The following is a 22,981-nucleotide window of genomic DNA, read 5'->3' on the forward strand; positions in this document are numbered from 1 at the left end:
GCTTTTTTTATGAAATGGCCCGTTTTTCAAATTTATTTTCAACGAGACTTAGTTGCATTATTGAAATCACGAATGAGACAATTATTTTCATGACATAAATTAATACGACCTTCACAATTTTTTTTTGGCTCGAATGGCAACTTGACTTGCGTATGACAATTTTTTGTCTGTAATTGACAACTTTACTTGTCTGTGCCAATTTTTTTCGTGATAATTGGGGATATCCCGAAGGAGTCCCGATAATCTAGTCGGCCAAGGGGGGTTCATCGTTTTGTGTGCATTGATATCTTTCAGTGGGCCGGAGGACGTGCAAAAAGAACAGATGTAATTTGCGTACCAACTAACAGCTGAAATAGATAATATAAATTCGGCACCGGTCCACGGAACAGCGGTTGAACAATACTGCATTAAGTAACAACAGCTTGAAGAAGTCAAAACATTTCATACTTTTATAAATTTTTTGCCATGTCTTTATTTATTCATGGAAAAAAAGTATAATGTGCAAAAATTAACAAACCAAAGAAAAACATAAACATACATCCTTCCCCATTAAATTTAACAGGTTTTTGAGCTGGACGGCTTTTTTACCAGCCAAGTATATCAAGGAAACAGATATTTTCCGAATATAATGCCGAGGTGAACTCATACAGAAAAGTCACCAGGCCGGGACTCGAACCCAAACCCTTTTGCAAACCGGGCGACCATACTATCATCTACAACACTGGAGACACTGAGCCTGCCCTTCTTTATTTCACGCACTGTGGCGTGAGGTGCTGAAGTAGAGGCATTGGTAGCCTCTCTTAACATCAGCAAATGGCCCCCAGGTGATACGGTAGAGAGAGAAATAGACGGCTTTTTTGTCAGCCTAATATATAATCAAGGGAACAGATATTTTCCGGATATTACGCTGGGCCAGGGTCGTGTCTCCAGTGGTGTGGATGGTAGCATGCTTACCCAGTTTGCAAGAGGTCCTGGGTTTGAGTCCCGGTGGAGACCGCATTACTGTTCACCTCGGCATAATATCCAGTAATACCCATTTTCTTAACACTAATTGATTATTCAAACCCTGTGATTGTCAATGAAGTTGCATAAGTCTCTGTGTTGTGGTTTTTGTTCGAGTATGCCTTTTTTAAAATTTGGTGGGTGATTTTTCTTCATATATTTCATTGTAGAAGAATTATGCAATATTCAAAGAAACCAAATCATTTTATGTTTCAGAAACATCATGTTTAGAATAGCGTTATTCATAATAGCTCTTTTCGGTAAGTATCGAATTTTTTCATCACGGTAATTATCAAATTTTTCTTAGAGTAAATTTGTAATTATTTGCTGAACGTGTGCAAAACAGTACGTATTTAATTGCAAAAATTTTATTTCAACTGTTCTCTAAGCGAAACAGAAGAATTATTCAAAAATTCAAAATCTAAAAAAAAAAGAAAGAAAAAAACGTTGGTGCATTATATAAGACTAATTGATCAGGTCTTAAAAGAGCTATGAATAATTACAATGCAATTATAAATTGAAATGCTCTTCATAGGATTTTGCTTTCCTTCTTGGTGGTGTATCGCTTCGTAGCATGATTATGAACCATGATTGTTTCAACTACCATTCTCTTAATGGCAACTTGTCAATGAATCTTGAACTCTGACCGTTCACTTGCATATCCAAATGCCGTAGATCAGTGTTTCTCAACCGGCGGGCTGCGGCCCCAGTACCAGGCTCTAACACTAAGCACATCGGGCAGTGAGTGATTTGCAGTTTCATTTTTCCCATCGGTTTGTCGTTAATCGTGCGTATGGCCTTGCCTCTCACGTACGCAAAAGAGATTTACCGGACCGCGGGCTTCCAAAAGTTGTGAACCACTGCCGTAGATGATGTCAATGAATTGGAAATCCATGGTCCAGTAGCGCCACAGAGAGCAACAGGCCCACAACGGTACAATTATTCAATCATTGCACTTCGCTCATAGCTAGAAAAATTTGTGGCAGATGGCAGCACTACACATAACAAGCATTAAACAGTAACTTCACTTTAGGTTCACAACACGTACACGTACATTCCGACATGTACCAATTCGTTAGAAATTCCGCGGAGGAATGTAGACAAATTGCAAGAAATCTTAATTATCTCTATTTGCGAGTCGGTTATAAATCTGGTAACCTCGTCCTAACCTAAATGCACGTTAAGAAGAGAAAGAAGGAGGAAAGAAAAATATAGAAAGGAAGGTCATAATATATAGGTAGATGAGGTAGATAAATGATTTTCATGGAGTCCTCTTTTCACCCTCACTTTACATGTTTTCTTTCGCTCTTACATGCATATAATAGAAAGATACATTATATATGTGTGGAAAAAAAAATCAGAAGTGAAGGGAGGAAAAGAAAAAGCAAGAGCTACTGTGTAAAGCTTCGTGATGGTGAAGAGAGAAAAGAAAACACAGAGAGAGAGAGAACTTGTTTGAATTTATCTCACTGGTGTTCGAACGTAGTATTACTTCCGTGATTGTAAAGAGGATTAGTATCATTTTCTCAAAATGGTTAGCGGGCCACAGCAAGAAGGTCCGAGGGCCACGGGTCATGGGTTGAAGGTCCCTGCTTTAGGAAGTTTTGAAAATTTCACTGATCTCGCATTGTGTATGTCCACAGTAGAAATCCGTAAACCCTTTGAAAAATGTCATACCTTTTTTCAAGAAGGCAATTTATCAATTTTGCGCAGCTGATAGTGTCCCTCTCCCAAACTCTGAGAACAATAAAACAACCAAGGAGCAGAAATACTCTGGCTTTTTATTTTGCAATTTATGCTGTACGCGTATTCCTATACCATTTCGAAAGGAAAAGACGTATCTCTTCTTCTGTTATCAACTTTGAACAAAAGCTGACTCCGTCCACTAATAGTGGGTTTAATAAGTTGAAAAGGGAATAAAAAATATATATGACTCTTACAAAAAACACAGACACACACACAACGCAGTATTTGGACTCTGGGCTCGTTATTGCCGTGACATCTCGCCCCTTTGAAACTTTCACATTTGTGAGAGTTTCAAAGGGGCGAGATGTCTCGTCAATGACATTGTAAGGATTGCTAATTTTATACTGGTACATGTACTTCACATTTCACTGTGAGAGGGACCAGCATCTCACTCTTCTTGATGGGAAAAGTAAAAACATAGTGTGAAAAGTAACGGTTGTAAATACTGTTTATACGATAAATAAATACTAATGCAGTCGAGCTTAGATATAACCAATCAGTTGAAACCGACATTTTTATACTTTAAACTTAAGAAAGCCATTATATCGGGGCTCATGTTAACAAAATGTTGACGTCGAAATTGTCTAATCGTTGAAAGAAAAAAAAAACGTCATGTGGGACAGCTATTGGCTGTATCGATAATATTGACGTCACACCGCGCATTAATGATGGATTGGATGATGAGTCGGTCTGGATTTTTCCAGTGGCTGTAAGTATACAGGGTGAACGTGACCTGTTTTTCCAAGCGAAGGGGGGGGGAGGAATAGATGAGCCCAAGGGGAAAAGGAAACACCTTACCATCCCTGTCCCATCTCGAACCGTTTTTAAGTTATGGTCGATGATCCATTATGGAAAAAAGATATTTTTTCCATTTTCCAAGTCTGAAAAAAACTACTCTTTAAAGTCTCTGAAAGATCTAAACGCAAACTAATGGCTTATTTGAAAAGAGCAGAAAAAATATTCTATAAAATAACACCAATTTCATGGAAATATGGGGATTTAATGGCGAGTTACATCAACACCTTCTATAGCAGAAAGCCTCGGCGCGAAGCTTTGACGTCACTGAAGTGGTCCATTTCACCTGTAGCCATTGGATATAGCAGTCTGACGTATGCGAAATCTTTATTTTTTTTTACAGTATATTCAATGACTGTAGGCGAAATGTACGACTTCGGTGACGTCACGAGCTTCGCGAGGAGACTTTCTGCTATATATAGAAGGTGTTGGCTACATGCGCTGAAACATTGGCAAAGTTCAAATTCGAATTGTCGCCAAAATTTTTAATCGCAAAATCTCTGCAAACACCTTCCTAGCTACAATGGTCAAATTTACCAAAAATTTGTCCATTTCACAAGCTTTCGGAAGAGCCTACAAAAAACCTTATCGGTGTTCTAGTTCAGATGAAATTGAGCATTTTGTTTGCAATGCAACACTGAAATCAGCATTTGCCGAAGTAGACATTTAGTAGATTTTGGCAACAATTCGATTTTCCACTTCGCCAATCTCTCAGTGGGCTTGTAGCTTGCCATTAAATACAGATATCCCAATGACGGTAGTACCACCTTATATGATTTCTCTGCAAAATCAAATTGTCGCACAAATCTATAACCACAATTCAAAATTTTCGTGGAATATCTCCATTCACAAACGTTGAGTTCAGTGATGTATTGCGAACAAAAGGCTAAATTTTTCCTGAACCAGAAACCCGACATGGTTTATTGTAAGCACTTTCGAAAGCTGATACAACGGACAGATTTTTGGGTAATTTTACCGATTATAGCTAGAAGTGCGGTTTTTTGCGGAATTGGCGATTAAAAGTTTCAATTCGATTTTAAAATTCGCCAATCTTTCAGCGCTTTGAAACACGGTGTCACTTATAAGGATTTTTTCTTTTCTTTCTAAATATGTGCTTAGTTTGCGCGACAGCCTTGAAGAAACTTTTCAGACGAAGCATTTTTACCCCATAATCAAATTATCAACCACAATTCGAAAACGGTTCGGGATAAGACAGGGTTGGTGGACGTTCATGTCTTCGCCTATCACCCGCTTTCGTTTGCCAGAATATGTCACGTTTACCCTGTATATAGCGCAATGATTTTTTCCTCCTTACAGGTACGTCATTGGCATCTCCTGCGGTGAACAAGTACTTGGAAACAATTCTTTACGGTCCATTGCAGAAAGAGCTCGAATCATTGGATGCAACAAAAACATCGGACTTCACTACTGAATGGGAAAACAAGATCTTCTTACTCAATGTCTACGGCAAAGCCGAATACACAAATGGTCGCATCGGTGGTTTCAAAAGCGTCGCGAGATACGGCGAATGCACGGGACCCACTTCGACGGCGATTTTCAGTAATTTCAACTGTACGATCGCGTTCGAACGGCTCTCGATAACGCACAATGTAAAAGTGAAATACGGCGTGTTTCCTAGGGTCCCGATCAGAGTCCACGCAGATGTGACACAGGTCTTGGTTCGCGTGGGATTCAGCGCAGTGCACGGATCGAAATTGGCCATGTTGAAAAGTTTCGAGTTCCAGCATTTCGGCAATGTGAATCCCCGTTACACTGCTCTGGGGAAACTCAGCAAATATGTGGTGTTCCTGACCGATCCTTATAAGAGCCACGTCGCGGCCGATATCTACTCGGTCCTGCGGGACCGATTCCGCAGTGCTCTAAACCGAGCTGCATCGAAAGTTCCGATTCCACGCTAAATGATTAAATGAATGAGATTTTTGTTTTTTATACGATGAAATGGAATGTTCTCACTAGGACTATGACCAATGTTTTGTTTGACTAACAAGGAAAGGTGACAAAGGTGTCATTCTCAAAAATTTTCGAAAAAATTACTACTGATCCTATCATTTTAATATACACAAAAATATCAAAATACTCGGCGGAATTATTATGGATCACTCCAAAAAAATTCAAAATATTAATATTTTGAGCGCCAATAGAGGCCAAGAATGAAACTAAAAATCCCGCAACCCTAAAGTGTTCTAGCGACGTCATTCAAACAATACAACATTAGATACAGCACAGACAAGAGAAAGAAGTAGAGTTTTTCTCCCTCTCTCTCTCTCTCTAGGAAAAGAAAAGCTGGAGGAAAAGAGGGAAAAGAAGTTTTTATATAGATCTCGCTAAATATAGCGCAAGAGATGATGAGTAGCTAACTGTTGCCATTTTCAATAATTGTTTGTAGTTTTAATAATTGCATTCCGCCGCTAATTTTTTGTTTCTATGTGTTTCTGAGTGAGATGAATATACTTAAATTGTTTTCTAATTTTTTGAAGGAGGACACTTTCTTTGTAAGTAAAACTCTTAATCCATCTGTAATTTATTCTTTTAATTCTGCATACTTTATTTTTTCAATTGCTATTGAACACAATACATAAAACATGCAAACAAAATAACTGAGAGAAAAACCCACAAAAAATGATATTATGGTGACACAAACACTCTGTGACCAAAAGAGACAAAAAGTCTTTCCAGTGGGTCAATATAAATTAGATTAAAGAGTTAATTGGATCATGCCATAACGTTGTTAAGGTACTAATTGGTTAATACTGTATTTATAAAGCTATATTTATATATTTTTTATATTGTTTTAACTGAACAGTCGACATTCGATCTAAAGAACCCTTCGTCCCGTCGAAAACGGATGCTATATCCGGAGGGTCATTTTATCGAAAGTAAAATATATATATGATAGTCGTAAATATAAAAAAATATTGAGGCTTATCCTACCGGTCGTTGTAATGGAATGATCGCTATAACATGGATTCGTTGTAACGAGCGTCGACTGTATATTTAAATACAGACAAAATATTTATTGAGTTGATGTACGCAGAATTCACGTACAATGATATAATCACACGAATTTTCAAGTTGATTAACAGGAATGATTATATTATATTTTTGAAGTTTTTAGAACGAATTATTTTAATAGTGTTGTTTTATTATCTATTATTGTTGTAGTATGGATTCTAGACTAGTGTTTATTGAGAATATAAATATATTGTGAATTGACCTTATGTTATTATTTGTATGATTAATTGCATGGTATAGGTTCATTATTTTTGGGGGGTGTTATATCTATAACTCTTTCGGAATAACGTTTTGTCTGTTTTCAGCACTTGATATACTTGGCCTACAACGGTATAATTATTCACTCATAACACTTCACTCACTATGAGTTGAGAAAAAACTCATAGCTTAAAAAATTGATTGCAGATGGCAGCACTACTTGTATAATTGTTTGCTGACCTATAACAAAATGTTTTTTTTTTAAATTCTAATGCATCAAATACCACGAAATTGTTGTATATAGCAAATAAAATATTTAGTAGCAGTTTTGGCATCCAAAAGAAATGCCCGGTGCTTATGAGATAGAAAAAAACTCTATAGAATAACATTAAAAACTGTGTAAAAACAATGAAGAAAGGCAATACAAAACTCAATAAAGAACTGTACAAAAACATAAACACGGGAATCTAATAAATTTACAATTCGATCACTCTTTTTAAGACTAATAATAAAAGAATTTAAACACACCTGACGCGTTTCGGCACTCGCAGGTGCCATTTTCAAAGGTATCACTTATATGGCATAACATGTCAATCTATACAGGAACAACCAGAACAGAATTAAATTTTTACTCCAGGACTGTCCCTTGCGGGACATCAGGGGGCTTACAAATTGCGGACTCGTGCATGCAACCTGTGAAGAGATAGCCGAGCATGTGTTTTTTGTGTATGTGTGTTTGTGGAAATTTATTTTTTTTTATCATGTCCGGGAATTAACGTCTGGCTCTCAAAATATTTTTGCCTGGTGAATGTTCTCAAACATTTCGAGATAAAATGCGCCATCTGCTATTATTATTAACAGGAGAAGAAAATAGAAGAAAAAGCAACTGAAGAAAGAAGAATGGAAACTTTTTCCGTCCTGGCGTGATTGATCGAATCAGTACAACGTTTTGGTTGGTCAGTTTCCAGGCAGAAGGGAAAGTGGGGAGTGATAGATAAAATCTGTTAAGTTTTTTGTTGGGGGTGGGGAGAGGAAGAGTCATGGCAAAGGTGTCAGATTTCTACGGATTCCGACAGATATCATCCAGACAAGTATTTTTGATATACAGCGTGGGAAAGGGTGTCTGAATCGAGCATTGAAGTATATAGATTGTCATAGTCACAATTAGACCATGACGCTAAATTCAGAACCTTCTCTCCAATCCTATGCTACATAGTTTTTTACAAATGTTCAACTTGTATTCCAACTTGACTCCATTGTCCAAACCGAAGGTATATAAACAAAAAAAGCATAGTTTATGTACTTTGTAACAGCAACTAATTACGAAGTGGTTTGCTGTAATATGTCCAACAAAGGGCGACATACTTTGAACCAAAAAAAAAAGTTTTGGATTTTTCTCACAGCAAAATAGCTCTGAGAATCCATTGTAGTTTCTATTGGGAGAGGTCGTCAAAATTCACCAGTAACGTCGGGCGGTACCATTCTTGCAAACATTTACAGAGATACTTCGACACGACTTGGTCCGTGCAACAATTCGAAAAAAAATCCAAAAGCAATCAATGTGCTTGATTGAAAACTTCACAGAAGACCTGTGGAACATTGATTTCATACCCAAAAGAAGATTCGTTTGATAACAGTTCTATAAATAGCCCACTGAATTACCTGGCGTACCACCAAAGCCATTTGTATTCATGTTTTCTTACAGTAAACGTGATCCAATATGTCCATGTTTCGCAACCTTTGTCATCCGATACACATCTTTCATTCCCACGAGCAATGACATATCAATAGATAAAGTTATTTTTTTACTACCTTAGAAGTGACATGATTATCTTTTTTTGGAAGAAATATTACTCCGGATAACACAACACGAGTTGTTATCAGCTGGTCTTTTTATATAAGCCACATTCAGCTCCTTTAGTTGCAGTTCAATATCAGCTTCTGTAAGGTAAGGGTTTCAACTTTCCTAATTTCAATCTTATTATGATTATTACTGTATTCCTTTAAAAAACTCTAAGTTTATAAACTAAGTTTATAAAACATGGCAGGAAAGTCTTACGGAAAAAGACTTTCTACGCTTTCATAACCAGTGATAAACATTCATGTTTAATGGATTAAATGAAATACATTAGAGAAATATTTTATGAATCATTTTCGCTTATGAGAAATATTTTCGTTTTAGGAACGAACATTGTACAATATGTATACAGTAATATTTGCAGTCCTTGCTCTTTTTGGTGAGTCATTAATATTTATTGAGATTATTTATGTGTTTGCTCTTTTCTTACTTTTTTGTGTAACTGTTGTCCAAACATCAAAAGCACTATTCGGTTTAGGATATCAATGCCTAGGAATTAATTAACTGATACTATACAAACACACACACAATAGTATACAATTCGTCTGTAAAAGACGGTGTCAAGATGACACCGCAGTGCAGCATAGGGATAATAAAATATGCATGCGTGTCTCGTAGATATTCCTTTGAGGAATTTCTAACGAATTTTTGTATGTTGGGAGGTGCTTTGAGTGCAGTATGCACGGCTATAAAATACAGGGTGTCCGGATCAAATGTCCCTTATGTCAAAAATCGTTTAAAAATCAGTAATGTCTCGTAGGAGGTGCCGAAGATGTCAGAAAAAATTGGCTGCCCAACTCTGCGAGTTTCATGACCAATTTTCTGAAAGCGTCATTACGTATCCTGCCATTGCTACGAAGAAACAAAGGGAAAAAATTGTGTCACCATAGGAGAAGGTGCAAATTGTTGTGTGGAAATGTTAGCCCTCATCGACGGTGTGATCCAGGTATCCTTTTCAACACCTTTTTTCAGATGAAGAAACATTATATGTGTCAAAAAGAATTATAATAGGCACAATTGCCGAATTTGGGGCTCAGAGAATCGCTATGTGTGAAGCGGTAAGATCTTAAAATCAACACGTAGTGCAAGCTCCTACGTGATATAGTCACATGAGCACATGCGGAAGTGCACTGTGATTTTTTATAAAAACTTTTTGAATGTTTCCTTCTATTTTCATACTTACTTTTCTCTCTTATCCTTTTTAATGTCTTGTAAAGCGTTGTAACTGCTCAAAAATATTGACATTTGCACTGGACACCCTGAATTTTGACATCAGAGTTATGCGTGTTTCATGTTCAATAGCTGGTGCCATCTGTCTACCATATCGAAAGTATAAGTGTAATTTCGAAACGGCCGCTCCGCAAACATTAAAACGGCATTCCTGTTGATATTTATCGGGTGAAAAAACACACCATGCATGCAAATGTACATCCCGTACGTTACAACTGTTAGAATGGTTGCACGCTGGAATAACTTCACAGGGCTGGCATCCACGCCGTTGCGTTTCATGTTAGACCATGCATTCTTCGATGACAATTGTTTATATTGGTGTGTACTATCACCTCTTAAAGTTTTTTTCCCATCTTCTCTGAATACCCCTGTATTTACGCGTATAAAAATTACCATTGACCAATCTAATTAAATCTGAATTCACTGAATCCAGTTCAGATGTGCATTTCAACCCTTCTTATGTGGCTTTTAAAATTTAACGGATCCGCAATATAGCTAATACATAAAATGCTTCATATTTTTTCAAGAAGAAGCATTCCTTTTCAGTTTCATGCAGATGATAGTGCTTCTCCCTCCAAACTTTCAGATCGATGAACTGAAGAAAGGAAATACTCTATCTTTTCTATAATTTATACTATACGCATATTCCTATACTAATCGAAAGAGAAGGGTAAAAAACATGTTTAAACACCTTTTTTCTTAGGGCTATATAGTAAGGGCTGTTTCATCTCTTTGATGTTACGCTTGCCGCTTTGGCTTAGTGGGCGTGGTTTCACAGGGTGGTGTGACATCACGACCTTGCCATTTTTTTTAAATAGCAGTCGACATCAGCATACGATTGGAAGATATTTATGGTGTTGTTTTAGTGTCCCAGGAGTAATTTTTATAATCTATGATTTAAAAAATGCAATGAAATCCCAAGCACTAGTTTGTGAGTTAGTATTCAAAATAATAATAGTAACTTCAAATATTGTGCGTTAGAAATATTTTTTTTTTGTATTTGCTTCCCACAGGGCATCGGATGTGTTTGGAACTAGTAGGTGCTCGTCTTGATCTTTACATAGGAAATTTAGATTTCTGAATAAATTTATTTGGGTGCTCAGACCCATACTATGAATTACCGTGGGGACTCGAGCACTCCACAGCACGCCAGGCTCCGACGCCACTGGCTTCCCATGTTTTTATGCTGCAGTTGTATTGGTATGGTTCCCACCTTCGAGGCGCGAGCCGATCTCCTCGTTAAAAAGCCTCTCCACAGAGAACAACAGGCCTATAATGGTGCAATTATTCAATCATCACACTTCGCTCATGGTTAGAAAAACTGATGGCAGATGACAGCACTACACATAACAAGCATTACCCAGAAACAAGCTTCACGTTAGGTTCACAACACGTACACGCACATTCCAACATGTACCAATTCGTTAGAATATCTGCAGAGGAATGTGGACGAGATGCATGTGTTGTTTAGTTGTAGTAGTTGTATTGGTTAGAAATACGAAGTCAACACTTCTTAAAGGTACGCCTAATTGAAAACGAAAAGACAATTAAAATTCTAGAAAGTTCAAAAGATAATTGAAATTATCGGTGTCGAGTTGCCCTTAACTCAATGAAAATCAGCAACTGACGTACTTGAGATGAATCCGAGAAAAATATTCTTATTGGAATTACCTCATAAGCAAATGCGAAATTTCTTATTTTAAATGTTTAAATGGTTGAACGAAGAAAGTCAATAAATATACAAATGCTAATGATCAACTAAACAATACTCAAAAAGATAATTTTGTAAATACTTCAGTAAAATGGGCAAGTACAGTCATTGTGCAAACTTCCTTAATTAACAAGGTAGTTGTTAATTGTTGTTAATGCAAAGCAGGCGCACTCGGTTTGCAGGGGAATGACGTCACACGTGACGTCAAATGGTACCGACTCCAGCCAACACCAGCTATAGCACACACACACATCTAGCTCGTGTTGCTCCAGCGCTTCATGAGGCAACCCTTGTACTATGGCTCTGGTTTTTCCTCCACTTCTGTTATCAGCATTTGAATAGAAGCCGACCCCGCCCACTGACAGTTGGTATGGCTAGTTGGGAGGAATAAAAAACATTTTCGTGACAAAAACCTGATGTACAGAAATCTCTGGGCTCATCATTGCCGAAATGCGAGTACAAAGCGTAAAGTTAGATGAGATACCTCGTAAACACCGTTGAAGAAGTTAATAAACGAGTGTTGAAAGATTTTCACATTCATTTTCGATACAAGCTCAAATTCATCGGCGAACAAAATTAAATCCAATAATTATGTAGTAAAACATGGAGAATGAGTGAATTTTATTTTCATTAATGCTTTTAGGTGCCGCATCGGCGACTCCTCAGGCAAACAGCTATGTGGAAGCCATTCTCTACGGGCCACTGAGAAATGAGCTCGGGTATCAAGGTTTAGTTCCCGCTCCACTTTCAGACTTCACTAGTAAATGGCAAGATAAAGTTTTCTTCACGAAAGTCAACGGCACTGCAGATTACACGCAGGGACGCTTCTTTGGATTGGACAACGTCAGGAGGTACGGAGAGTGCTACGGACCCTCGTACAGCTACGGCCAAGTCCACTACAACTGCTCCATTTCCTTCGACTACCTCTCTGCAACGCACAAGGTGAGCATAAAGTACGGAAAGTTGCCCAAGGTCTCAATCAACGTTACCGCTAACGTAACCAGAACCCTGATGTACGTCGTGCTGAGCGCTCCGTCAAACTCTTACGTCGCTAACGTTAGCAGGCTTGACTTCCAGCTGGTCGGCCAGGTTAATCCAAAGTACACCGGACTGGGGCCTCTTAGCAAGCACCTGAAATTCCTGTCAGATTCTTACAGAAGTCGAGTCTCAGCTGATATCGTCTCAACAATGAACAACAGATTCCGTTACGCTCTTAACCGAGCCGCAGCTCAAGTTCAAATACCTCGTTAAATGTTGTTATTGCTGATGAATAAAAAGTGGAAATTTTTTGTTTAATTTATTTTTCTCTTCATTTATATTCTTCATTTATTTCTCTATATTATATTCTTCTGTGATCTCTTCTTCTATTTTTTATATGTTTCTTTCTTAATAAATTACATCCAATAAACACATATGGTCTATGAATGCAATTCATAGCCATTCAATTCCTCCTCGGGGAGACACAGTATCGCCATAATCATTGCGATCAAATTTAGAAACCGAAAGATTTTTAAAAAATAACATACAGGGTGTCCTCCCGTAAGTGCTAATGCAACCTTTATCTCATCAACCGGCCATCATAGAGGTATGAATCTAGTTTAAAAATGCTCAAAAGGCGTTCAAAAAATCACCCCTTTACCAGTTGTGAGAGTGAAAATACAGTGAATTACAAAATGAAAAAAATCTAAATTTTTATACGGTCCCTTTGTCCTCTAATGTACAATTAAAAAGTTGTTGTTGCCCCGTCTCTCATGGAAAAAATTCCATGTTTCTAAGTGCAATAGTTGCTAAGACATTTTAATTCAAAAAACTTGAGAAAAGTTATGAAAGATCAGCAAAAACTAACGGACACAACGCTCTTTTCCCAAAATAACTTTGCCAGTACGCGAGTCTCTGTTTTACCCGCATTTAACGCCGTTCTTTCCCAAATTTCTTCCGTTTTTCGAATATCTCTGTGAATATTGCATTTGGAACGTGGATTTTTTTTTGTTGGCATGAAAAGAGACAGGGCAACAACTTTCTAATTGGTCATTGATCATTGATCATTTTTGTCGCACCACGGTCATTTTCTGCACACGAGGGCTAATTAGACCGGGACCTACAATTTATTGCCGATTCCGAACGGCAGGCTTGTTTTTTATACTCATCGAGAGGTTGGTACGCTAACCCCTCGATGGGGGACTCCCTGCGGTAGCAATTTTTTGCTGGGGTCAAGTCGCCGTTTTTTTGTCGTACCCCTGTCAGGAAAGTTTTCTGACAAGGACGAACCGGGCATCGAACTCGCGACACCTCTAAACATCCTTTGGTACTTTAGGCGAGCATCTTATCGACCTGGGCTTCCGCGCCCCAACTTTCTAATTGGAAGTGTGTACAAGGGGACGGTATAAATATTTCGATTTTTTTATTTTTTATTTTGTTACATACTATATTTTCAATCGCGAAACTGGTACAGGGTAATTTTTGAACGCCTGTCGAAGATTTTTTAAGTTGGAACCATACCTCTACGACGGACTGTTGATGAGATAAAGGCCGTGCTAGCACTTACTGGACGCCCAGTATATTGCTTTAGTTATTTTTTTCTAAAGAAAACATGAAGTGAAAAAAGTATATTACTGCTTCAAATATGAAACTCGTGAAATAAACAAAAGTTGATCTATATCATAGTGTCCCAAACTTTTTTGATCCATCTCCCCGTTCTTCGGAATTGTTTTTTTTCATCGCTCCCCCCCCCCCCCCCAACTCAAGCGAACCCATAGGATCCTTTTATAAAAATAGCTTCTATCGCCCCTTGACTATTCCATCGTCCACCAGGGGGCGATATTGCTCATTTTAGGAAACACTGATCTATATAATCTGGAATCACATAGGTCTCGAGGAGTCCAGATTTGAGAGGTCCTACTGTAATAACTGGAGAAACTAATTAAAAGCTTGAAAATATTTCGCTTTGTTTTTATTGCTCTTTATTTATTTTCTCACATTCATGGACGTTTACATGGTATTTCTCATCATATGATCTGGTGAAGAGATTATAACTATACCGTGCATTCACTGCATAATGAAAAAAGTCAACTGTAGTTCATCTGTTATAATCTCAGTTCAAACATTTTTCATATTAAAGGAATCGATACGACTTAGATTAAATGATTAAATTCAGTTTTTATTCCTTATATTTCTTTAATTTACGCAAAGCCAAATGCAGGTATTTATGTATGAAGCATTATCATTACTAGCCATCCACGAACCGAGTTTATCAAACAGTGGAGCGTGATATCGAAAGATAAAGTCGTTCATTTTAACTGTGGATATCACAATTCCCCTCCGAAAAGACGTTGTTATCTGCGAAGACGCAGTATTCAAAACAGATGACTGTATTTTGACTGTATTTATTAAGTTCACTGGTTGGAGAAGAGGTAAGATCCTTTTGATACGTTTAAGTTAAATCCTTTGAAAACAAACCTTTACCATCCAATTTGTATCAATCTCGTTATAAAGAATTCTTTCGAATTTCTCTTCGAGATGCACGTGACAAAAATATAATACGTGGCGATTCGAAAATTTGTTTACTGAATAATTCCCGTGATTCAGGCAATTTTAATGATAAAGTGTTAAGTTATAATGGACTCAATCAATATAATCAACCGCCTTGATGAAAATTAATTCATAGGAAAAAAAGAAGAAACAATTAACGTGTGTCTTCTTAAAAAAACTATGCCTGCAACTCTCTCCTAGAGACAATGATTAAAAACTATGTTTTAAACGAAAATAACTATGTTTTAAACCTGTGTCCTTTTAATCGGTGGTCCGCGGACCGGTGTCGGTTCGTGGTAATTTCCTACCGATCTGTGAAACATTTTGCCTAATTCATGTAATCACTACATAATTTTAGATTTAATTGTAAAAATCATGTACCGTATCTATATTAGTTTTTAATTCTGATTCAGCTGCAAGCATGTTTGTGAACTATTTTTATTTTTTATTTATTTTTTCATCCGTCCACAAATAATTTCTTATTTATTGTCAGGCGTCCATAAAATTATTTCTATTACCGTATTTTCCCGTGTATAAGGAGCCACTTTTTGCCAAAAATTGAGTCCCAAAAAAGGAGATTTCTTATACATGAATAGTATTTTAGACATTAAACAAACTACTAAATTCCTCGAAAAATCTAATCCTCATAACTTACAACACCGGAAGCAACGGGATAATTAGTTTATGTAGCTGATTGTGATGTATCAGATGAGTGATTAGGAATTTAATGGTCTCTATGATGAACAAAAAAAAAGGATATTTTAACAGGCAAGCTGTTACAATATGTATTAGACGTGCAGTAGTACTTTTTATTGACGAGACACCCGAAGATTAAGTTTTCATCGACACATGAAACAGAAAACATTCTAGAAGGTTCGATTTTAACCTTCATGGCGAAGGACTGTCGGTTTCACAAGTTAATGTGCAGGTGTTCCGTATTGAAGTAGAATAAAGATATTTTCAATGTTCGTCGTTCCGTATACCCACAACCCACCGGCACAATCTTCCTGTTTTATAGCTTAAAATAAAAAAAAAATGTATTTCATAAGAAAACGTTTTCTCCAAATTTCAAGCCCGAAAAATCAGAGGGCTGCACGTTAAAATACGGTATTTATTTATTTATTTTTTGCCGGGGGGTATATACCGTATTTATTTTTTTTTCTCCTGTTTATTTTATGTCTGTCCGCAAATTATTTCTCCGGTTTCTGCCGGGTTTGCGAAAATGTTCAACTACTTTCATCGACCCCCCGGAGTTGTAAAAAGATAGAAGAACACAATTTAAACTAATTTTCCTTAAAACAAGAAGAAACCTACAATTTGTATATTTGAGAAGAGAATAAAAGAGACGTTATTATTTGCTGATGCACTTTACGTCTCTGGCCACCTGACATGGTGTATATTCCAAATTTTAGTGTATACGACTATTAATTAACGTATTTGTTTGACTCAGTTTTATAACAAAACTGTGTGTTCCTCATTTGAGGCGTCATATTTCGTGTACGCAATTAAAACGCGTTTTACTGATACATTTATAAAACGCACTTTTGTTTTCAAACGTATATTTCGGAACAAAAGTTCGTCTTGACGGAGTGACAAAAGATACAGAAATTAAAATTTGATTAACTTCTGTTTATTAATTTTATTTATTTTTAATCCCAATATAATTAATCATAATATATACAGGGTGCCCCATAAATTTGTAAATAATTTAAAATTTCATAAAAATTGAAGGAATTGGTATATTTGAATGTGGATTCAAAAGAGTTATTCTCACGAAAGAGGATATGGTTTGAGATGAAAAAAAAAAAAAAAAATCCAGATTTTTGTCGATAGAATTTTTCTTCAATCGCTTCTGTGTCCGTTCATAAAGCTTGCTGGTGGTTCCTAGCTAAGGCAAAACAACTTCATCAGTGGTTTATCCACCGATGTCACCAGCACAATGAAAACTTTATATTCGCGCCAGTAACAGAAAAATTGAGAAATGCGCTGTTAATCGTACACCCTGCATGTTATAGATTTGCATATTTCCAGTTATTTTCTTTCATGCAGCGCCCTGTATTGACAAAATTTTGAACTAATGTTTTTTTTTCTGCACCGAAAAAAATCCCCCTTAGTGAGAATAACTTTTTTCCCAAACCGCATTCAAATATACCAATTGCTTCAATTTTTACGAGTTTTTGAAATATTTACGAATGTGTGGGGCACCCAGTAGTTCAATAATATAAATTTTGTTGATAAATTTCTCGTTTCATGCAAAGCTTAAATAATAAGCTGATAAAAATAAAAAAGTTAAGGAAAAAAACTGTTGGAGAGTTTTACGTTTAAAAAGTGAATGAAATTATCTTAAAAATGTGTATAATCAATATGTAATCTTACGTTTGAATATAAAAAATAATTTTCAATAAAACGTGATATTTGAAAAGCTCGACATTGATTTTTTTGAATTATAAACATTATACCCATGAGTGTTTTTTTCTTACAATTTTCAGGACGAAAATTGCCCACCATGAGTAGAACAGTGTGCGTTATAGCCTTGGCTCTGTTAGGTGAGTAATTCATACGATCATTATAAAACATTGTGGAGCAAACAATTTTTCTTATACGGGATTTAGTCTTAAATAAGAAAGTTTATGATTAAAATAAAAATCATCACATAATTTATGGCAATATAATCCAATTGTTGATGTTTCTTACTATAGATGCTAAAATGCTTCTGGTGAAAGCCACTAAACTACAACCGTGATAAATCTTACCGAAAACTATTACCCTTATTGTTGTTTGAATTTTCAGAGCGTCATCAAAAATGAACTTTGAAAATTCGTAGCCAATAAATTGCGTAGATTGTGATCCCTTAACAAATTCTTCAAAATGACTAGACTGTTTAAAGGTTAACCATCCTTGACTCAGGCTGAGGACTTACTACATGATCAGACAGCATCGTAATTTGAATCATAAAAATTTACGTTTCCCTAAAACGTTCAGATACCATATAGCTATGCGTAATCAGAGCCAGTAAAAAATTTTATGCTGCAGATCTTTTCTCTCTAGTGTGACGTCGATCGTATTGATCGTCGTCACAGTGATCCAGTCGTTATTGAACAACGCTCTAACCTTCACCAAAATAATAGATAGATAGAAAGAACCGCACTGATGTGCAAACACAACTTATTTCCGTACGTCAAATAAGGCAAGATTGTGAGAAAAATTCAGTGAAGATTTTTAGCGGTGGCAAAACAACAATCAGTTTGATGCGAAAATGAAGAAGCCGTTTTTGACTAAATATAACTGCATCCAATGCTGGGGGGGGGGGGGCATAGCTTGTGTTTAGTGGCACCGACATGAAGATCACATTAGGGAGGGGCTGAAAGTTGCCTGTCATCCCGTATATACGGGACTCGAGCACTCAAGAGGGAAAGGGTGCGTTGCATTGTGTATTCATTAATTTTCGGGGAGGGGCCCTCAAACAGCCTCATCATCCAGGTTCCGGTGCCCATGCACCAAGGGGCACAAAAGGGGATGTAGACAGATCATTCGATGAGCATGGAGCGGGAAAAGATAATACAATGTCTTTGTGTTCGACGCAAACTGCAAAATGCCGCAGGCACCCACAAGACGCCTGGAAGACAATTGCTGGTACGTCGGTAAATTTCAAGAAGCGCGTTGGTCTATTCGTCCATCGTGAGATATTTTATATTTTTCCTCTCCATACTCATTGAATGATTCGTCTATTACCCCTTTAAAGTAATGGATACCACGCTTGCTGAATTCAGTGAAGAAGGCTAGGAAGGAGAATACATATATCCTCCACCCCTCATGCTAGAAGTACGAATCCACAAATTTTCACTTTTTTTTATTAGGTGGGTTGGATACCTCATTTTGCCTCTAAGTTTTGCCAGAAACGCGAATGTATATCCTTATAGAAATTCATGTTACAAAACATTTTAGGAAAATAACTTCCATCGAGTTATGGATTTATCACATGGGTTGAGTAAACATTCAAGCGTCCTTTCCCACGTTTTTTTCCCCAAGGACACTGCACATTCGTGCTTTTAACATGAGATGGAAGATATGTTGAAATGTGAGATAGTTGAGAATGTTGGAGGGTTTGAAGCAAAGAAATGCGTCATGGTCTCACCGAAATATTTTCCCCGAAGGACCACTGATTACTTAAAACTCACCTCTCATGCTCGACTTCGGCAGTTACAGAAAATATACAAAGGACCTCAAAACCGTAGCGGAGGAGGGGGGGGGGTGTACTTGGGTGTCTTTCTCTCTTTCAAACCGAGCACACACAAAACTCAGGTCTATCACCATCTATGGGCGATTTACTACCTAGTGAGTTGCGCTGGAAGTGTATCTGTGTATGTACCTAACAGTCTGAGTGCGTATGTAGTGTTGTGTTTTTGATTTTTCAGTGCCGCCATCTATATTTCAGAAGTGAAGTGAGTGATGCGTTATAATTGAATTACATTTGTACTGTTTGTAGGTCTGTTGCTCTTTGTGGCGAGACACTTTTTAAAGGGGGAGATCGGCTCTCATTCGCTCCTTGAAGTTCAGAACCACAGAAAACCAACTTCAGCCGACCACCACTGTGGCGACGGTGGGGTTCGAACCCGGAACCTCACGATGTGAGTCCGTCACTATGACTACTCGACCAGTTACTTGGTGGTCTGGTCTCCGAAAGGGAAAAAGATGGCCAAATCTATTGTTCGATCACTTTGATCCCTCCCCCCGAAATTAAAGTGGTCCCCCCGAACGAGATTTCTGACTACGGGCCTACAGGACCTCCACTGTGACCCTTTCCATTTACACAACATACCTACCTACATTCGGGCGCGGTAGCCCAGGTCGATAAGATCCTCTCCTGAGGTACCGAAGGATGTTATTCCTTCGACGATTAGAGAAGTCACGAGTCCGATACCCGATTCGTCTTTGTCAGAAACTTTCCTGACGCATGCGTACAACAAAAACGGCGTCATAACCACAGAAAAAAATTGCTACCACAGGGAATCCCACACCTAGGGTTTGGCGCACCAACCTTTTGGTGAGTATAAAAAAAAGGCTGCCGTTTGGAATCGGCAATAAATTATAGGTCCATGTGTCTAATCTAATTAGCCCTCGTGTGCAGAAAATGTTGAAAAAAAAAAGATCAAATGTACCAATATATATTTACCAAAATAAAATAAAATTACGAAGACATGGAGATTAATTGAAGGAGGACGTTTCCGCAAATCTGAATGTTCACTAAATCTTATTATATGTATGTTGTATTAAGGAAAAAAATGTGATTATGCTCTCTCTCTCTCTCCCCGTCTCTCTCTCTATATATGTATATATACACACAACCAAGATACCTGATACACATTTCAGTAGTTTACGTTTAAAGATTCTTAAAAAAAATTAAATTACATTAACGTAATAACTTTTACAAGCCGAGTGCTTTTCTAGCCGCCAAATAAACAAAAGAAAAGTTACTCGTTATTTTTTTTTATCAGCATTTTCCTTTTTTTCTGACATTTACAGGCTTTGTATCGGCGTCACCTGAAGCTAATAGGTACGTGGAAAATATTCTCATCATGGCACTGGGAAATGAACTCCATCAACAAGGTTTAGTTCCCGCTACCATCCCGGATTTCACAACAGAATGGCGCGACAAAATGATCTTCCTCGACGTCAAAGGCAAAGCTAGCTACCACCAGGGACGCGTCCATGGGTTAGAAAACGTCAGGAGGTACGGGGAATGCACTGGACCTGCACTTAGTTTCGGAAACACGAACTACAACTGCACGATCGCGTTCGATCGGCTCTCGTCGTCGCACAAGGTGAACGTCAAGTATGGAAAGTCCCCTAGCGTCTCGCTCAACGTCACCTCGAACGTAACGAAAACCGTGGTCTACGTTGTTCTCAGCGCACCTCCGGCTTCACACTTCGCTACCGTCAGTAAATTAGACTTCCAGCTTGTCGGTCAGGTGAATCCAAAGTATGCCGGATGGGGTAAGCTTAGCAGGCAAACCAAGCACCTGAGTGATTCTTACAAAAGCCGAGTGTCGTCGGATATCTACTCGTTGATTATGAACGGATTCCGTTCAGCTCTCAGCAGGGCTGCATCCAAAGTCTCGTTGCCCAAATGATTGCCGGTTCAATAAAAAATTCCCAGAAACATCATTGCTTTTTTTTCTTTCATCAAGGGATCTCATACTTTTAAACGTGGTGGGGAAAATTATACTCTAGCATTAAAAATATTATTTAGCAATTCATTTATTTCGAATTTTTTCACGCATAATTTTGATTGTATATGCCATACTATGCCATTATAAATTTTTGCACATCGCTAATATCTGATTTTGTAAAAATTAAAAAAAAAATCATTAAAATCAGCTTTCGCGCATAATAAAATAGCATGACATCAATTTAATAGCATGAAATGGCTCGGGGATCCATGATGTTCTTAAGTCAGCCACCTCGTTGGGCAGTTTGCCTGTTGTGGCATTGTATTTGTTTTGTATTAAATAGCATTTTTCATGATATTTCTGCTAGAGCATAGTTTTTCACGATCTTAAAGAGGTATGAGATCCTTTAAACCTCTCATTAAAGTACTTTCTAGATTTTCCCCCTCATTAAATCAGTGCTAAAATTTTCATCTATAACTACTACTAAAGCAGAAAAACAGTCATTTGGAAACATCAGATTTTACACTAAATAAGTAGATAAGTGAAATAGGCTCAGCGTCACCAGCTGTGCTGATAAATTAATGTTTATCATTCAAGGGAAATAACCAGGTGGTGAACTTTTACCTTGACATCAACTTTTATATCACCATTACTCGTATTTTACGTGTACTATCGGCTGTATATCGATTGCCCTGACAATAACTTTAAAAAAAAAATCGTTTGCCCTCACTCCTTTAATTTCATAAGGTAGCATCTATAATATTATTATTAGGCAGATAATTCTTACTTCGACAGTAAGTGAAACACGTCGTTCGTCCCTCTTTTTCCTATTATAATATGCAGAAGTCGACGGGACAGTCTTTAAAAAAGGTACAAAGTGATCTGAACATGTTTTAATCCGAGATAGTTTAGTTATTTCACGGAGTTTTACTTATAACATAGAAAATACTGCATTTTTAACAATTTTCATTTCTGTGGCTGTTCGTTTCCAAAAAGCTCGCAAAAAAAATTTGATTCTATACTTTTATTATAAATATCGCAAAACGGGAATTGGAGATGTAGAAATGTAAAGTCCCAATCAGTGACATTGGTGCAAAAAACTTGCATTTAGCTCATAACTATGTCAAAACAAGAGCGGAAGAAAGTGTTAGTAAATAAAATAGTATATGATAAATTTATGTATCACAAACGAAGCAAATCATATTAACCGATATTTCACTGCATCCGATTATTTCATAAGTGGCGTGACTCATCAAAATAAAACGTTCTGTTTGTAAATTTTTGAGAAATTTATTTTTCGGATAAAAGAAACGATAGAAAAAGTAAAAAAATATGTCACCAAAATTCATACGTGATAACTCAGAAAGTGTCATTTAAAGTCATTGATAGATGACGCTGAAAAACAAAACTAATTTATCACGTTTCACGACTTGAAATTCACGAACTTGGAAGAGAAAATCGTATTAACCGATATTGCAGTTACCCGATGTTGTTGCAAGTGGGCTCAACTTTTTTAAATATCGCTGAAACGATTAATTACACTGATGTTAAAAAAAAATATTTCTCAGAAGAAAATGAAAAAAAAAAATATATATATATCGTTCACGTGCGCAGAAATCAGAAAATATATCATGCATGACAAACAATAGATGCCTCTAATGGAAACGAAACTAATTTTGATTGGAACGCGTAATTAACGAAACCGAAACT

At 37.2% G+C, this 22,981-nt stretch overlaps 3 protein-coding genes across 3 annotated transcripts; all 3 read left to right on the forward strand.

The window, feature by feature from the left end:
- The first annotated feature begins 1,221 nt into the window (after positions 1-1,221).
- Positions 1,222-6,126, forward strand: LOC149079030 (uncharacterized). Its single transcript, XM_089240529.1, has 2 exons — positions 1,222-1,262; positions 4,861-6,126. Exons 1-2 carry the CDS (start codon positions 1,226-1,228, stop codon positions 5,460-5,462), a joined length of 639 nt encoding a protein of 212 aa, XP_089096655.1. The 5' UTR covers positions 1,222-1,225; the 3' UTR covers positions 5,463-6,126.
- Positions 6,127-8,606: 2,480 nt separating this feature from the next.
- On the forward strand, positions 8,607-12,869 carry LOC149079031 (uncharacterized). The gene is made up of 3 exons (XM_089241294.1): positions 8,607-8,722; positions 8,957-9,011; positions 12,217-12,869. Exons 2-3 carry the CDS (start codon positions 8,975-8,977, stop codon positions 12,822-12,824), a joined length of 645 nt encoding a protein of 214 aa, XP_089097420.1. The 5' UTR covers positions 8,607-8,722; positions 8,957-8,974; the 3' UTR covers positions 12,825-12,869.
- A 1,998-nt stretch (positions 12,870-14,867) lies between these two features.
- Positions 14,868-22,572, forward strand: LOC149079032 (uncharacterized). Its single transcript, XM_089240530.1, has 3 exons — positions 14,868-14,983; positions 17,591-17,647; positions 20,625-22,572. The coding sequence occupies exons 2-3, from the start codon at positions 17,608-17,610 to the stop codon at positions 21,230-21,232; spliced, it is 648 nt and encodes a 215-aa protein (XP_089096656.1). The 5' UTR covers positions 14,868-14,983; positions 17,591-17,607; the 3' UTR covers positions 21,233-22,572.
- Positions 22,573-22,981: the final 409 nt, after the last annotated feature.

Source organism: Pholcus phalangioides, unplaced genomic scaffold (assembly GCF_987345545.1).
Source record: "Pholcus phalangioides strain wild (caught in Gottingen) unplaced genomic scaffold, Ppha-v1.0 ptg000013l_1, whole genome shotgun sequence".
NCBI lineage: Eukaryota > Metazoa > Arthropoda > Arachnida > Araneae > Pholcidae > Pholcus > Pholcus phalangioides.